The sequence below is a fragment of the Diadema antillarum genome, unplaced genomic scaffold (genome assembly GCF_040938485.1).
Source record: "Diadema antillarum isolate AM-2024a unplaced genomic scaffold, OU_Dant_1.0 seq00002310_RagTag, whole genome shotgun sequence".
NCBI classification, from domain to species: domain Eukaryota; kingdom Metazoa; phylum Echinodermata; class Echinoidea; order Diadematoida; family Diadematidae; genus Diadema; species Diadema antillarum.
In genome coordinates, this window is record NW_027272932.1 from 87,263 (window position 1) to 104,982 (window position 17,720).

The window sequence follows — 17,720 nt, forward strand, 5'->3', positions numbered from 1 at the left end:
GTATTTGCAATAAAGGTATGGTAGTGAAATAATATTGAAACTTTGCATAGAGTCGACTATTGTCTATTGAAACTGAGCCTGAGTCTCGGGCAAACTATAGTCTATGAGGCATGACGTGTATTAGCTATTGCAACCATGCCTATGGCACAAATCTAGGCCAGCTAGGACCGTCGCACGATGTGCGGCACTTCATGCTCAATCTCAAAGCGAAGGATTAGTGTTAGATCTAGATCTGGTCAAAGGTGCGCATTCAGCCTTGAACTGTATTGTAAAACCAAGTGGGTGCTGTTAACTGCACATAGTCTTGTGCTGCAGACCCACTCCTCACGACTGTAAGACTTTAAAGCCAATGACTATTGACTTGGTAATTGTGGTAGATAAGCGATTTATTGACAATTTATTTTCATGCGTTCTAAACTAGGAATCTCAACTGGATGTTGAAGCACCAAGCCAGTCGGGACCCATCCAGCTGAGACCCAACCAATCAAAACCCAGTGAGTCAAGACCCAGCCAGCTGGGATCCAAAGAGCCGAAACCAAACCAAGCGGGACCCAGCCAGGATCTAGCCAGTCACCTGTCATCAAGAGCTGGAGATGAACCCCCAGCACCACCTGTAAGTAAAATGGATGTGGTATACGGCAAGTAACAAACACACTTTCCGTTAAGCCTCAGTCCCCTACGGCCTGGGCCACTATTATATGTGAGTGGTCATAACAGGTCGCTGAGATGTGTCAAACAAAAGGAGCAGACCAACCCCTAGAGCAGGACTTTCCTGTTACTGATCCATAGCTGGTAGGGTGGGCTCCCTCTTGGAGTGCTGATTACCCCAAATGAGCAAGAGGAGACAATTGCTGAAGGCCTGAAATTGCTTTAGTCTATTTTCTCTTCCAATGCATTTGGGGGGAATGGTGAGAGAGGCCCTGCAGTCTTCACAACAGATGACTGTCTTTCAGAGAGAAAGGCAATCCATGCTGTCTTCCCTGAAGCATCTCTCCTGCTATGCACATACCACATCCTCTAGGCTGTGTGGCACTTATTGACCAGTCATTAAAAACTTCTGGGAGTTCATCCCATCGAGGATTTACAACGTATTGCCGGCGCAGAACACCAAAGCTTCAGTTTATGCACTTGCACTCGAAGAGCACTTGCTGTGGTCGATGCAGAACTGCAGGAATTAGATAGGCATCCACTAGATGAACATGAAATTTCTTCTGGGCAACAAACATGTACAAATTCATTTAGCGAGGATGATCTGGACTCAGACTCTGAACTGGAGCAGGTCTCACAAGAGCATGATCAGATTACATGTATGTCGCCACCCTCTCTAAGTACTGAGTCTGATGTTGAGGGCAGTAGTAGTCAAGAAGCAACATATTACCTTCAGAATCTGACCACAGCAATGAAGTACATGTTGATGAGGCAGTTGACTTCAATCAAGAAACTTTTGAAATTTAAGTTGGTGTGCCTGTTTACTCTTACAATGCGGGTAGATCACCCTGTGTATAGGAAGGTGTTGTGTTTGGCAGTGATGGATGTGGAACGAGAAAACCATGAGAATTTGGTTTTGTTCTGGACCACTTTCATCCAAAAGCTTGCAGAGTTAAAAGGGAATAAGTCCTACGTATTCCACCCACATGGAATAGTGGTTGACGAAAACGCTGCAAACTGGAGCAGTACAGAACAAGTCTTGGGGCCAGAAGTAGTTAGATATCGAACTGTTTCATGTGAATTTCACTTTAAACAGAGTGTAGTCAAGCACTCCCACAAGGTGAAAGGTAAGGCCAAATTCAAGCAGATTGCAACATCTATGCTGGAAGCATGCAGTAAAAGGGACTATGAGACATTTCATGCTGAAATGCAGAGCTTTTCAGCTCAAAACGGAGGATGTCTTGATGACTGGCTGAAATGGTGGCACAAAAGGAGACATCATATCTTCAAGGCCTTAAAGGACGTTGATGCTCCCACTACAAACATAGCAGAAATCGGCCATGCACAAATGGGAAACACTTCGGATTCGCACATGCTTTTGATCAAAGCTTGCCAACTTGATGTCAGCCATGCTATACGACAAGAGGCCACACTACAGGCAATTCATGCAGGCACTGCTCCCCTTGGCAAGTGCACAAATATGCAAAAGAGAAAGGGCACTTCATACAAGAAACAGATGAAATTTGCAAAAGAGTGTGTACAGACCTTGATCTAACAAGCAAGCAAGAGATGCAAAGAAAGACAAAATACAGGCCAACACCTACCAGTATATCAGAAAGAGTGAGGAAAGGGGGGCTATGGAGGCACCACCCTCTAAGCAATCCAAACCTTACACACCAAGTGCACTTCTGCCACTAACACCAGCCGAAATACAAGAACAAGAGAGGCAGTGTTTTGTTGTGGTCTTTAGGTTTGGAAAAGTCTCATGTTCCTTTGGCTGTGGTGGAAACATCAAAGCTGGCCATAACCCTCCTCACGACATGGTATCGCGGAGAAGAGACTTCAGAGTGTTTTACAACCCCAAGGCCCAAAAGTATCAATGAAAACTTGAGTATACTTACTATGACTTTGACATGAGATGTGTACGGCTTAAATTTGCAGACACACAAGTGGAAGACATAGTGGTCTACACAGATACACCATTCCAAGCATCCCACATAGAGAAATTACATGCATCTGGCATACATAAATTGTGTGAACATGATTGAACATTGCACTAACGGATTTCCCTGATGTGATATTTGTTTGTGAAAACCGTCAGGTCGTTTTCCTCTGGACATCATTTTGTCTTGTGAACTGTAGGCCTAAACGGATATATCACAATTGCCTCATGTTCGGATACGGTTCCCATACTTTTGGTACTCATCAAAGTCATGTAAACGGGATGTGGACAGATTGGCACTTTTTTTGTTTGGTGTATTGCACCATGTGTGCAATGAACACGAGTGGCCGCTGCAAGCAGATGGCAGCCCAGGCAAGTGCAGCCATGGGCCATTGGCAGAAGATGCCAATGAGCAAAGGCCCTGGATGGAAAAGGAGTCTCCAGCTCACAGAGCCCTTGAGCGGGTACTGCATGATGCTCGTTTCAAGGCAAGTCTGCCATACTACACAGACTTTCTACACACCGGAAGTTTAGAGAGTTTCCACAGCCATATGCTTATGTATTGCTCAAAGAAGCATTCATATAAGTATATTGGCTTTGTGACAAGGACCCTTCTTGCAGCAATTGACCATAATCACCATCTTGGTCGACCTGCTGCCACATCCTGTTCTGGTGAAGTTGTCAGGGCCAAGGCTTTCAACAAGCGTTCCAAGCGTTTTGTGCCCACTGTAGTTCCCGTCAACAAGAACTATAGGTACATTGATGACCTAATTGAGCAGGTTTTCATGGAGCATGCTGCAGAGCCAGAATCCATGAACGTAGTTTTGCCCTTGTCGGACGATGATCCATAGCAGATCTTTCCTAATTGGTACATGGTGCCTGCACCAACAATGTCAGAACTTGTGAAGGAACATGTTAGTTGTTTTTCTCAACTAGACATCACACCTGCCTTCACATTTTGTCTGGATTTGACCATTTTGTGCTGTATTTCATTATGCTCTTTGCTTGATTCGTAACATATTGTGACCTTATTTCAAACAAGTGTTTGCTGTTGTTTCCATCTATTGGCAATTTTAGGTGTTCCTTTTTAATAATGCTCTTGTGCATACATGCTTAGTGATAGATTGTTCATTCACCGTGTGTTATAATTAGTTTACACGTTCAGACCAAGGAGTTGTAAGCAAATGGAGTGACAACGGGCCTTAATTAATTCAATCAGCTGTGACTATTAAAAGTGTGTACAAAAGAAGTATACAGCTCCAGTTGTTCATTTGGGTTCCAACTTTGATGCCGCCAAGTTTTGATGGAGATCTGAAAATTAGTTTGAACTGCAACATAAAATTGGTTAAATCTCGCTTGTTCATAAAATAAAATGAAATTTCGCCTTATGATAAAATATGGCAAGCAAAAGTAAATTATGTCCAGGAATGTATGTAAAAGCGTGAATCAGAGCAGTATTTTGTGAAATTCATTGAATCTGTACCTTCCAGAAAAGCGAATTTTATAAATTTTCCACATTCTTCCCCAATTTGAAACTGATATTGTAGAATGTATGATCTCCAAGTATAGTCCTTAACAAATTAATGTGTCAAATTAGTGCCCAGAAATGCTCAGTCATGTAATTTTGATTCTTATCTCTCTACTTTTGGTACATTTCTCATTCCCACATCCCTCATGTAGTACAATTATTAACCACTTATCTTTTGTAAGTGGGGATGGTGAAGAGTAATTATCATCATGAAGACATTTCTTCCTTAGAAAGTGGCTGGCTGATATGCAAAGAAGGAGCATCCATTGTCTGCCTATCTATAAAGCTAGGGTGACACTTGCATGACTTTTGGGCACGATTTTGTCATGGCAAGTCGTGCCATTTGGGGGCACAAACTGGGAGGCTCCTGCACTGTTCACGACTAGTTCACGCATAGTTCATGATGAGTTCACGACGAGTTCACGAATAGTTCACGATTGTGTGCCCATCAGTGTCCACATTTACATGAACTGGCACGACGAGTTCACGCATAGTTTGCGCATAGTTTGCGCATAGTTTACGCACTTCCCGCATTGGCACGACGAGTTTGCGCAATTCGGACGGTGTCTGCTGACTTGGGCACGCCATATAAAAAGGAGGCCTTCCCAACCCCTGGTCATTTTTGGATTGGCTGTGGAAGAGACAACATGCTGAATGCCAGAGACACAATCATTGCAGAGAAGAGAAGATGTCTATACGTGGCAGCTGCTCTAGGGCCATTCTCCGAAAAAAAGTGTGCAATTACAGTTGTACAAATGACAAAAATTCAACATCAAAGATTTCATTAATGTTTTACCAATTCAAAAAGTTTGATTCCTTAGGAATACAAAACAATCAATGGGTGATTTTTGAAAGCTCATATTTTTTCTAGAAAATTCTAATTTGAAACTTGAATTTAACGCAGTGGTGACGCCAGGGGGGCATGGGGGCAGCTTCCCCCCCCCCAAAAAAAAAAAAAAAATCAGATCTTATTTTTTTTTTATTCAGTCAATAGAAATACACAAATAGATCCTAAAACATACAGAAACATTAAAAAAAAAAATTTGTGTGTTTTTTGTTTCGCTTGTCACCTCGCTGGTCTTTCCCCTGGGGGTGGCATTCAAAACTCGTAATAGTCATTATGACTCGAGAATCGATTCCCAACTTGAATTCTGTCTGCATCATGGTTCAAGTTTTGCTAACTTGATTTTTTAAAAATAGAAATTGACAAACCATTAGGACTTAAAAATAGATTCTTAAATTGAATTTTGCCTCATAACTCGAACTTTGTTTGAAAACATGACTCGAAACTTAAAAATTTGACTTGAAACTCGACAACTTGACTCAAAACTTGAAAATGTGACTTGAAACTAAAAAATGTGACTTGAAACTCAACAATGTGTCTTTAAACTCGAAAACTTGACTTGAAACTTGACAATGTGACTTGAAACTTGAAAACTTGATTTGAAACTCGAAAACTTGAAACTTGAAAACTTGACTTGAAACTCGAAAATTTGACTCCAAACTTGAAAATTTGACTTGAAACTCGTTAATGTGACTGGAAACTCGAAAATGTGACTTTAAACTTGAAAATGTGACTTGAAACTCGAAAACTTGACTTTAAACTTGAAAATGTGACTTGAAACTCAAAAATGTGACTTGAAACTCTAAAACTTGGCTTTAAACTAAAAAATGTGACTTGAAACTCAACAATGTGTCTTTAAACTCGAAAACTTGACTTGAAACTTGACAATGTGACTTGAAACTTGAAAACTTGATTTGAAACTCGAAAACTTGAAACTTGAAAACTTGACTTGAAACTCGAAAATTTGACTCCAAACTTGAAAATTTGACTTGAAACTCGTTAATGTGACTGGAAACTCGAAAATGTGACTTTAAACTTGAAAATGTGACTTGAAACTCGAAAACTTGACTTTAAACTTGAAAATGTGACTTGAAACTCAAAAATGTGACTTGAAACTCTAAAACTTGGCTTTAAACTAAAAAATGTGACTTGAAACTCAACAATGTGTCTTTAAACTCGAAAACTTGACTTGAAACTTGACAATGTGACTTGAAACTTGAAAACTTGATTTGAAACTCGAAAACTTGAAACTTGAAAACTTGACTTGAAACTCGAAAATTTGACTCCAAACTTGAAAATTTGACTTGAAACTCGTTAATGTGACTGGAAACTCGAAAATGTGACTTTAAACTTGAAAATGTGACTTGAAACTCGAAAACTTGACTTTAAACTTGAAAATGTGACTTGAAACTCAAAAATGTGACTTGAAACTCTAAAACTTGGCTTTAAACTAAAAAATGTGACTTGAAACTCAACAATGTGTCTTTAAACTCGAAAACTTGACTTGAAACTTGACAATGTGACTTGAAACTTGAAAACTTGATTTGAAACTCGAAAACTTGAAACTTAAAAACTTGACTTGAAACTCGAAAATTTGACTCCAAACTTGAAAATTTGACTTGAAACTCGTTAATGTGACTGGAAACTCGAAAACTTGACTTTAAACTTGAAAATGTGACTTGAAACTCGACAATGTGACTTTAAACTTGAAAACTTGACTCGGAACTTGAAAATGTGACTTGAAACTCCACAATATGACTGGAAACTTGAAAATGTGACTTGAAACTCGAAACTCGAAGAAAAATAACACTCTTGCACACACCTGAAAAGGCAAATTCCACAGAAACATACATTCTGCAACTTGGAAACTGCCTTTAAATTATACCTGCATCTCTTGTCTACGGACATCTTGTGCCGGAGTTAGTTTGGCCCTTAACTCATAGCTGTATAATCGTCACGAACAGCGACCTTTTGGAACGGGCAAAGGTTATCGCCCCAACACAGGTTGTATCTAGTCAATGGAGTATATAGTGATGCTGCAACCAGTTTAATGCTGACCATGCCACGAAAACGTCTCATTGCCACAGAAACATATGCTCTGCAACATGGAAACTGCCTTTAAATTATACCTGGATCTCTTGTCTACGGATATCTCCTGTCAGACTTAATTTCCCCTTATCTCATAGCTGTATAATCGTCATGAACAGCGGCCTTCTGGAACGGACGAAGGTAAGTCCATATTATTTACTCGCTTTACGCCATCCATGTCAAGAACCCAAGCACTATTTTGCCGTGGCAACCAAGAAATCATTCAAACATGCGCCATTTCCCTCCCTTAACTTGCTCCTCAAAAAACCCCACCAATTTCCGAAGAACATATATTGCCACCATAAATCAACCCCTATACTATTTGTTTACCTGCTGCCTAGTTACAGCAGGGAGGTGGGAAAAGAAGGAGAGGAATCTTTTTTTATGAGCAACTAAAGAGCAACTAAAATGCTTAAATAGACATCCTAAAGGAATGCGATGGCACCCTGCCATCATCAGGCTGTGTATTGCACTCTCTGCAAAATCTTCATCGGCGTACAAACTCTTACAGGCTTCTGGGTTCTTGACTCTCCCAACTCAGCGCACATTACGTCAGTATACCCAATTTACAAAAAATACAACAGGCTATGATAAAGATCTTATGGACCGAGTATGCAGCAACCTGAAATTGGAGAACATGCAAGAACACCAAAGAAATATAATATTAGCCTTAGATGAAATGAAGATCAGCCAAGGCTTAGTGTACTCACACAGCAATGGTGACATCACAGGCTTTACAAGCCTTGGCACCATCGGTGATGAGATGGCTGCATTCTCCAGAAAGTACAAAGAAAGGTCCTGAGAACCACAGGTACATGTAGCAACACATGTGCTCGTGTTAATGGCAAGGGCCATCACTTCCTCATACAGGGTACCTGTCGCATACTTTGCTACAACAAGTGCTCGAAGTGACCAACTGTATTCAATAGTAATGCAGGGTATCGAGTACCGGGAAGATCGTGATACTTAAAATATTCATAACTTTTGAACGGATTGCCCAATTTTCCTCACACTTTCACTGATGTGTTCTACTACTGTAAAACATGATATATTTGCGGCATGAAATTTTCGCGAATTGGAGCCGACAGCCTTTTTCGTGGCATGAAATTTTCGCGAATTGCTACTGGCATTCAATGCATGTAATGTAGACAAAAGCTTTCGTGTGCATTTTAATTTCGCGAATTTTGGCGCTCGCGAAATTCGCGAAATTCAAATGCACGCGAAAATTCCTCGTTTTACAGTAATTCTACTGCATTCTCTCAATCCTTATGTATACGACGGTGGACTTGTCCTTTAACAGCAAATCAAGATGAGCAAAGAAGGAAAAAAGCAACATGCCTATCAGAAATTCAAGAAGGAATATGTACAGAATTTTCCAGTCTCATCCTCTACGCTTGGTGATTTTCACGCGTTTTGCACTGTATGTTCGGTGGATTTTAATATCAGTCACGGGGGTGTATTAAAACGACATTCAAAAACATATCAAGTTGAAGAAGCACCTTGACCACAGCAAGGTAAGGGCCAATACACCTTCCATTTCTAAATTCTTTGCATTGAGTTCTAGAGATCACGTCATCCAAGCAGAGACTCAATTCACAGAGTTCATTATCGAACATAACTTGCCGTTAGCCGTGGCTGATCATGCGAGTCGTCTCTTTCTTAAAATGTTCCCAGACTCAGAAATTGCCAAGAAGTATGAATGTGGAAAAACAAGAACCTCATATATTGTTGATACTCTTGTGACAGACACGAAGAAGAATATTCTTGAAGTCCTTTGTACGCATCCATTCAGTATGGCTACGTATGGCAGCACAAATTATGAGGATGTCAAACTCTACCTGATTTGCGTCAGATTCTGTGATCCCAGCACCGGCAGAGTGAAATCTGTCATCTTCTCTTTGGAAGAATGTGACAAGCCATCCACAGGAGAGAACATTTTCTACATATTGGAGAATGAACTAGATCAGCATGAAATCCCTTAAAAAAAAACCTAGTCTGTTTTTCTGCAGATAACACATCTGTGATGCTTGGAAAAGTGAAAGGAGTGGCGGCATATCTTCAATGACGAGCTCCATCCGTCTATATAGCAGGTAACCTACTTTAGCCTGAAAGGCGAATGGAAAAAAAAAAAAAATCTCGTCTGGGATTAGAAAAAAAATGAAGGGGAGGGGTTTTTCATTTTTTAACACACGGACGGTACATGTAGTATACATTGAAAATAGTAGACACACTGACACAGTACATGCACATCTTATGCAAGACCTGAGCATATTCTCAATGTTTTGATAGTGTCATGTATCAACAATCCAAAGACACCATAATAATTCCCTTGGTGAAAACGCCTCTCAAGATCAATATGAGTCAATCTCCAACACTGCATTATTTCATCAAATATCTCTTTTCCTGGCTTGTTTTGAAAATTGCCAGTAATAATTGATGTAATATATAAGTGGTTGTAACTGTTACATATCAAAGAAATACTGTAGATAAAATTAATCTTTGGTGAACTTCAACTTTTTTTGTAATCCATGATTTAATCAATAAGCATGATTTAATCAATAGGCGTTTTCACATCAGCCTGAAAAAAATCCAAGCTCGAGATATTTTTTCACTTCCCAAGTCAGAAAATAGCGCGCTATTTCGAAACATCGGGCTGATGTGAAAACGCCTATTGATTTCCAAAATAAAGAGACACCAAAACCTGACAAGAGTACCAGGTGTTTAATGAATGGCTGTGGTTTTAATGAGATTGCCACATGTGATATGATTTGCCGTGAAAGTGTTCATTGGGGCTTTGTTTGCAAAATACACCCAGAAGTTTTGCTACCAAGATATGTCTTGACAAAAAACAGGTACAGGTACTTGGAACATCGAATAACGATCGTTACCTCTCGTGTCCGTGGCCGTCACGATCGTTATTCCCCGTCAGAAGTGCATTGGAGCAGTAGTATTCTGATGAATACACACACCTGCTGCAGTGTCTAAAGCTATCCTACTATTATTTGCCAATTTGGTTAAGTTTAATATTTTGTCTTTAGGCATTGATAAATTGAATTTACAAAATTATGTGGTGTCCAAATTATCACGATCGTTATTGTTACCAAAAAATGATTTATATCCTGAAAAAACAAAACGTAATATATCAAAATTCATTAAAGGGGATGGCTAGTAACTGATCAGTGGGAATCAGTGGGAATGCTGGAGGATGATTGTTCCAATCCTTGTGGCATTCATTTAAGAGTACATGATATATCTATTCTTGTGTGAAAATTATTTGCTTCAGAATGGTCTCATATTCAAGTAATGTGCAGTTTAATGTTCCCAGGTTAGGGGCCGTTCACAATTATCAACATTTTCACGAGCGTACAAACCGTACGCTGGGGGGGAGGGGGTCAGCACCCGGCGTACGCTTTTCAAATTATAAAAAATGTCGATCCATACTCTCGCGCCCATCCCGTCTGATCACGGGCCCGGCCTCTCGTCTCGCTGGAAACTTTCCACGCTGACCGAATAGTTCGCGCACTCCATCAAAATCCCACAATTTCTCGCGGCATCGTTTCACTTTATGACCGAGAGATAGCTATCTTAGGCCCCCGCACACTACACGACTTTCGGTTAATACACGAATCACCGACTTTGGATCCGAAATGAAACAGCGAGTGAAGAATGCATAGTTACGCACCTTCTTCATGTTCAAGGTTGGTGAGTTGTGCCACCGAAAGTCGCGTAGTCGATATACGCGCGCATGCGATCTTTGGTATCTAGGTATATTATATTATTATGTAGAAAAATGTGCGCGTACGTACGTACGTGGAAACAATGTCAAAGATGGCGAACAATAGGGACAATAGACCTACTGACCCGGAAAATCTAACAGAATTCCTCCTTAAGCGAGGGTGCATTGTTCACAAAAATCCCGTTAACAAATATATGAACTTCATAAATGCTTTTGTGTTTGTGAATGAGCACCGGAAACGAGCAGATGCCGTGTTGGAAGGTCAAAAGTTGTGGCGCACTGCGTCTACGCAATGTGTTCTCTTCACTGAAGTTCTGGACAAAGCCCTGCTGAAGATGGAGCGTGTTAAAAATCAGAAGGGGACGATCAAATCGTTCTTCCAAGTCGTTCCAAAGGTAACTAATTTCAGTAAAATTTGAGATTCGTGTATAAATTGTTTTCTATTGGTATGTAGGCAGATTTTCTATCATATATTTTGATGGCAATTTGTATTTCAATGTTTACATGCCGAAGAATTACCCCGATTATGAAGCAGGCCTGAAGCAGGCTGTAGAGTGTGGGACTGGGAGTGCAACACGGACCGGTGGCCCAGCCGCCCGGCGCTACTGGCCGGCGGGCTCAGCCGGCTGTGCGGCTGGCTCAGCCCCGCTCAATTATTACTCTGCGCACAATTTTTAATGACTTTTGCCGCACTTTACGACCATTTTGAGGAAGTAAGAGATTTCATTTGAATTCATATTCCACCATCATAAATTGCATTAATGTAGAAAATATTCAGATACAAATTAAAATCAAACTATTTCTAGGAAAATTTGCCTACATATCTAGAATAGTCTAAGTAATAGATCAACCAGTAATGTCTACCGTTTACAGGGGAGAACTCGGGGCCCCCTGGCCTTGGTAAACTCGAAATTCAGTTCTCCTTCCTATTTCAAGAATAATCAACAGCTAATACCAAAATCCAGGAATAGTTTATGGGTTTTTGAAGCTGTTGATTGTTCTTGCAATAGCAAGAAAAACTTAATTTTATTGAGCTGAATGTTGTGGGGCCCAGTTCTCTCCCGTGTACATACGGTATAGATCTAGATCTAGATTTGTTTGAACAAGATTTGAAAGTTGGAAAAGGTGCCGCCGTGCACCACGGTGGCGTGTAGTGTGCACATATTGTCATCCTAGAAATTTTATGATTAGTCGCTGGGAGCTACCAGATCTCTTTTTCAAGAGAAGTAGAGATCTATTGTAATAAAAAATATCCCCACTTTCAGCCCCCATGATTATTGAACAAACAGGCATTATCGTGAAAATGTGACCAGGGACTACATACGGCACTGGCGGGCAATTCTTTCTGTGGCACAGATGAATACACAAAAATCTGAATAGAATGAGTCCTGTGCACGGCCAGTGCGCAATTCATAATGATGATATGTATATTTGTAGACAACCCCACCCTGGCAGCGAATCTCGCACAGCTCAATATTAAAATTGAGGGCAGCGATTTTTATGCTCGTCGATGCATTGGGGGTTCGAAACCAGCATTGTTGAATGTTTTTGCTCTGTGAGCAATGATTACATGTATGCTTTATTCCAACAAAAAATTAATGTGTTTTTAAGACATCAAATTTGAAGTACAAATGAAGTTGAAAGAGTCGTAGGAATTGTTGGCACAAACTCCTTGTAGTCCCTGGAGACCAGTAACACGATATAGCCAATAACTGCACATTTGATTTCGGGTATTTTTTTTTTCTTTTTGCTTTTCCTGCTTTATTTCAGGAAAGGAAGGGAACGTTATTCATGCATCCGTCTGCCACTCTGTCTGTCTGTCTGTCTGTCTGTCTGTCTCACAGAAACTTGAACCCACAGAGTACAAGACCACATCTCATTTGGAAATGAATATCAAATTGGCAACAAATATTTTCTAATTTCATTACAATTCAGTGAAACTTGATTTGTGTAGACAATATAAAAATATGAACACTTGGCAATCCTTTCCAATATATAAAGTTGCGAATTTGCACCTATAATAGTGATTTTGAATCTTTAAATGTTGCCAATTTTAAGGATTAGCAGCTTATGTTGCCTTTAAAAAATTCCTGCGAGCCATTCTAACATATGACTGTGACAAATGAGGGCTCATATTTTACAGAATATTTTTCTTTCTTTTGGTACATAATTCTTAATAATTTTTTAACATCTTGGTGTGGTCAAGTACTCAATATGTTTTTTTATAAAAAGGGGAATTAAACTCGGACATCTATCTGCATTCAATATATATATGCAGAAAAATTAGAGAAAGAAAATGGTGATTTTTTTTTTTATACATCAAAATCGGATATCTTTTCAAGTTATCAATTTTCAATGTTTTGCTATAAGAATTTGCGTTATGGCCACCTATGAGGATCCTTGATTTTGGCAACTCTCCTAATATCAGTGTATTAGAGTTTGGACAACTCTCCACACAGATTACCACTATTTTTCATTTTTATGAAAGGACAGAATAAGCAAGAATAAGAATAACAAGCAAGGGGGAAATGTATACTCTTGATTAAAAAAATTGTGAAAATATGTGTACAAAACGAATGGAGAGTTGTCCATATCACAGAAATTGGCTCAGTGGCCAACTCAAGGATCCCCTAGGTGGCCATTACGCAGATTTGGTAAAACTTTGAAAATTGATAACTATTGAATGGATTATCTGATATTGCTCAAACTTTCACCATTTTCTTTCTCTGATTTTTCTGCATATAATAAAAATGCACATAGGTGGGTTTAATTCCGCTTTAACCTTGGTCATAACTTTTGAATGTGAGCAGATATGGCTTTCATATTGTATATGACCAGCAGCAAGACCTTGCACATTATACCAAAACTTTTTTTTTTACTTTTGACCCTTGACCTTGATGTTTGACCCACTTTCAAAAACTAACATTGAACATGATTTGTCTTTATTTCAGGCAGCAACTGTGGATCAAGATTTGCATGACAATGGCCAGCCAGAAAAAGAGCCAGTTCTTGTGACAGTTCAGGTGCCAGAGGAAACGGTTGGTTCTTCTCAGATGAATACAAGCACAGTTCAAAATCACATTTTGGATGGACAAATAACTGCTGTATCATTCCTCTGTCAAAAATTGAAAATCTCTTCAACGGAACTACTCACTGAGGACGTGAAATCTCATCCAGAATTTATGAGAGCTCTGACGTCAGTGTCGGCTTCAGCTATAGATTATTTCCCTCTAGTTGCTTCGTGGCAGAAACAGCAAATTTTTGTGAAGAAAGGTTCTGTTGTTTCACAAAGGCAGCAGAAGGCAGAGTCCAGTATCAGTGAACTGTCGCACCATTTGACACAGCTTGCGCAACTAAAAGTAGTAAGCGGGAATCTTGGTCTCCAGCTTAAGTCCTGTCAGCAGAAACTGACGAAAATGCTGGAAATGCTTCCTGTTCTGTTCAATGCAAAGACTGCCCTAGAAACAGCAATTGACAGTCTGCAGGCTAGTGTTCGAGCACAGAATGCCAGGAGGTTCAATCGGCTGACGGGCAACTCTGAATATAAACTGCTTGCCGGGAATTCTCTAGGCCTTAGTTGGGAGAAAGCTGTAGAGAAAATTACCGAAATGGAATCCAATGGGGACAAAAGTCTCTTCGATCCACTGAATGCTATGCAGTTGTACTCATTCCCTAGCCTAAAGGACATGTGCCATCGCTCTGACATGCTGGGGATACCAGGCCATGTTTTAGCTGAACATTTCAAGTTGACAGACGACAAACTCAAGAATGCTGTTGATGAACTCTTGGATATGTTTCCATTGCTGTGTGTTGCCAGAGGGGGACATTACGTTCTTCTAGACTATGTTGAGTTGGTATTCAGACCCAATCTTGTGTATGAGGTCCTAACCCTGGATTCTGTTGATAAGACCGAGGACTTGCCAAGCACGCAGCAGTCAGATAATGGTTCAGAAGATGGCATTTTTTTCTATCAGAAATCAGGACAAACACCACTGCAAGAAAAGTACCCACAGCTGCTTGATGTGATGATGAACTTTGTACAGCTACATGGTTTTGGTGCACACATACGCAGGCGAACTGGGACTGCAACCTCCTGTGGAGTCACCCTCGATGATGTCCGCAAACACCTTCTGGAAAATGTGGAGGGGTTGGATACTATATCGCGGACGAAAGTGTACTACTTGATGAAGCCTGCAAGAGTCAACTCAAGGGAAGCTGCCAGACACAAGGACGCACTTGATATACGTGTTGGGACGAAGTCATGTGATGTCAGCAAAGACAATCCAAATGCACATGAATATTTTGCCACTGTCTCGAACGTGCGACAGATGTGTGCAATGTATCCAGATGAATGTGTAGCATTTTCATGTGACAGCAAGGCCAAGATCCATATTGGAGGACAAGCTGTGTCCAGATACCACCAGCTGAGAACATTTTTTCCTGGCGATGATACCCCACACTATGCTGACCATGATTTTCCAGTCCCTGGCTATCTAATCGAACCTGATGGCTACCTGCAACTTCAGATGAAAGAGGCTGAAGCCCCAAGCACTAAGGACAAATGTGGCAGAGATGTGGTGGAAGTCCCTTCCACTGGTCCCCTCTGGGTTTTCAATCGGACTGTGAAAAACACTTCCACAACTATCGAAGACCATATGAATGATCTGAAAGTGATAATGAAGGACAATCCCAGTCTAGACAAGCCCATCTTGGTACTTGTAACTGACGGCGGCCCAGATTGGACACCTAAAACGAATCTGAATGAATTCTTCCTTGGTAAGCTTTGGAAGGAGGGAAAGTATGACATGTTGATCAGTACGTGCATGCCAGCTGGTCTCTCTCGCTACAATCCAATTGAGCACCTCTGGTCTCCATTGTCGAAGTTTCTGGCAGGTGTGTCTCTCCCGGCATGCCTGCCAGGTGAGACGGTTCCACCTGCTCTTCAGAGTATTTCACCTGACGAGAAGTTGGAAAAGGAGACAATTGTGTTCGAAAATGCTCTGAACCGTCTGAACATGTACTGGGATGGGAGAGTCCACGATGGATTCAGGATCACTTCTAAAGCTGTGTTACCCAACGCAGGTGATGAAAATGGGACATACACTGTTGTTCGGAACATGTTCCACTCCAGTCTACGTGGAATCCGGGAGTCTTCAGATTTGTCTGAGGCCCATGATGAGTGGAAGTACATCTCTGCGCATATGGACAGGAGAAGTGGCTTTGTGTGCTTCCGCAAGGGCAGTTGTGGAGAAAGCACATGTAAGTGCATGGAAGATGGAGTCCGGGCTTCAAAAGTGTGGAAGATGCCAAGTGGTGACAAATGGCTGTTCCCTCCAATAACCCCTGACCCTGAACACCCAGGCCATTACAAGACACTCCGCCAGCTGGAAAGATCGTTGGCCTTCAGTAGTCCAGATCAGCACTTGAAGAACTTTGAAGCTCGCAGCTGCACTCACTGCAGGTATGATTATTGTGCTGCATATAATTTCTAATAAATTTTTTTCTTTACTTACTACTGTTTAATGTCATATGCAGTGTGAATAAAAGACACTGTATATGATATCAGTGATCTATAGTTCATTTTTGAATAGGTTTCTCAGCACACCACTAGTTTTATTTTCTCTGCACTGGTGTGTTTTCACAGAACACAGAAGTCTATACAATCTTGAAATATGGACTAAAGTTCCTAGTTAGTTGCTCATTCAAGTTCATTTCAAGTTCATTTCAAGTTAATTTTTCCACAAATCAAAATATAAACACAATATGAAATATTAAACACAATTATACAAGTATTCATTATCTTTCATATTCTCCATTTATTTGTTGCTCATTTTCATTTCAAGTACATTTTCCACAAATTGAAATTACACAATACAGAATAATATAATTATACATGTATTCAATATCTTTCATATTCTCAATTTATTTGTTGCTCATTTATTCATTTCGAGTTCATTTTTCCACAAGTTAAAATTACACAATTCAAAACAATATAATTATACTGTACATGTATTCAATATCTTTCATATTCTCCATTTTTTGTTGTTGCTCATTCATTTCCTTTTTATATTTGGAATAAAAATTGAATTGCTACTGATACAATACATGCATAGACCATTGGACAACAGGGGCGAAAGAGTTTTAAAAAATCAAAGCAATAATAAACTCTATGTGTTTAATATAGCCCAGCCATCACAGAAGAGATTTGCCCTGAAATACATGAACATAGTACAGAACTGTGTGGTTGCTCTACATTTTAAAATAAACCCAGTGGGCTACCACATTTTGGAAATCAGTAACCTACACTGTGACTGAAGAATATGTTGTTGCAGATATATATAATTTTATAATAGTGACTTTTTCATCCTAGCTGTGGCTATTCAAATTATTACACTTCTATCTCCCAGCAGTGTATTAATTGCCCCATGGGCACATTATTTCTGCATATTTCTGCCCTCCTGATCTTGTGCTCTAAATACAGAAACTAATGTGGCCTTCTCTTTCCTTTACTTTCAGATACATTTTCACCAGCAAAGCCGATGAAGAGAAGCACACCAAATTGATCCACGGTGGAGTACGTGCTTTGAGGGATGCCAATCAGGACAAGGCCAGCCACAGATGCCCAGTGTGTGACCAGAAGTATCCCACTCGGTATCGACTGCTGAAGCACCAGGATGAGGAGGGACACAAACTGAAGAAAGGCAGACCAAGCAAGAACTAAGGAGGGAAACAAACTGGAAAAAAAAACAGACCAAGCAAGAACTGAACACAGTGAAAATAAAGCTACGGTCACAAATGGCCCTGCGAACGCCATACGAATGATTTTTGTCCCATTGTGGCTGTACAAATTAGTCCTTCGTACGGCGTTCGCAAGGACCTTTGTGACCGTAGCTATAAAATGTGGGGGAAAAAATCAACATTTTCTTCGTACACT

General features: G+C 40.3%; 1 protein-coding gene across 1 annotated transcript; it reads left to right on the forward strand.

Moving 5' to 3' along the window:
• Nucleotides 1–13,407: 13,407 nt before the first annotated feature.
• On the forward strand, nucleotides 13,408–17,552 carry LOC139714542 (uncharacterized). Its single transcript, XM_071626234.1, has 2 exons — nucleotides 13,408–16,247; nucleotides 17,303–17,552. The coding sequence occupies exons 1-2, from the start codon at nucleotides 13,684–13,686 to the stop codon at nucleotides 17,505–17,507; spliced, it is 2,769 nt and encodes a 922-aa protein (XP_071482335.1). The 5' UTR covers nucleotides 13,408–13,683; the 3' UTR covers nucleotides 17,508–17,552.
• The last annotated feature ends 168 nt before the right edge of the window (nucleotides 17,553–17,720 follow it).

Coding starts and splice junctions, on each gene's coding strand:
- LOC139714542 (XM_071626234.1), top strand. CDS start 13,684: ATGTTTGACCCACTTTCAAAAACTAACATTGAACATGATTTGTCTTTA. Junction 16,248..17,302: donor CGCAGCTGCACTCACTGCAG/GTATGATTATTG, acceptor CTTTACTTTCAG/ATACATTTTCACCAGCAAAG.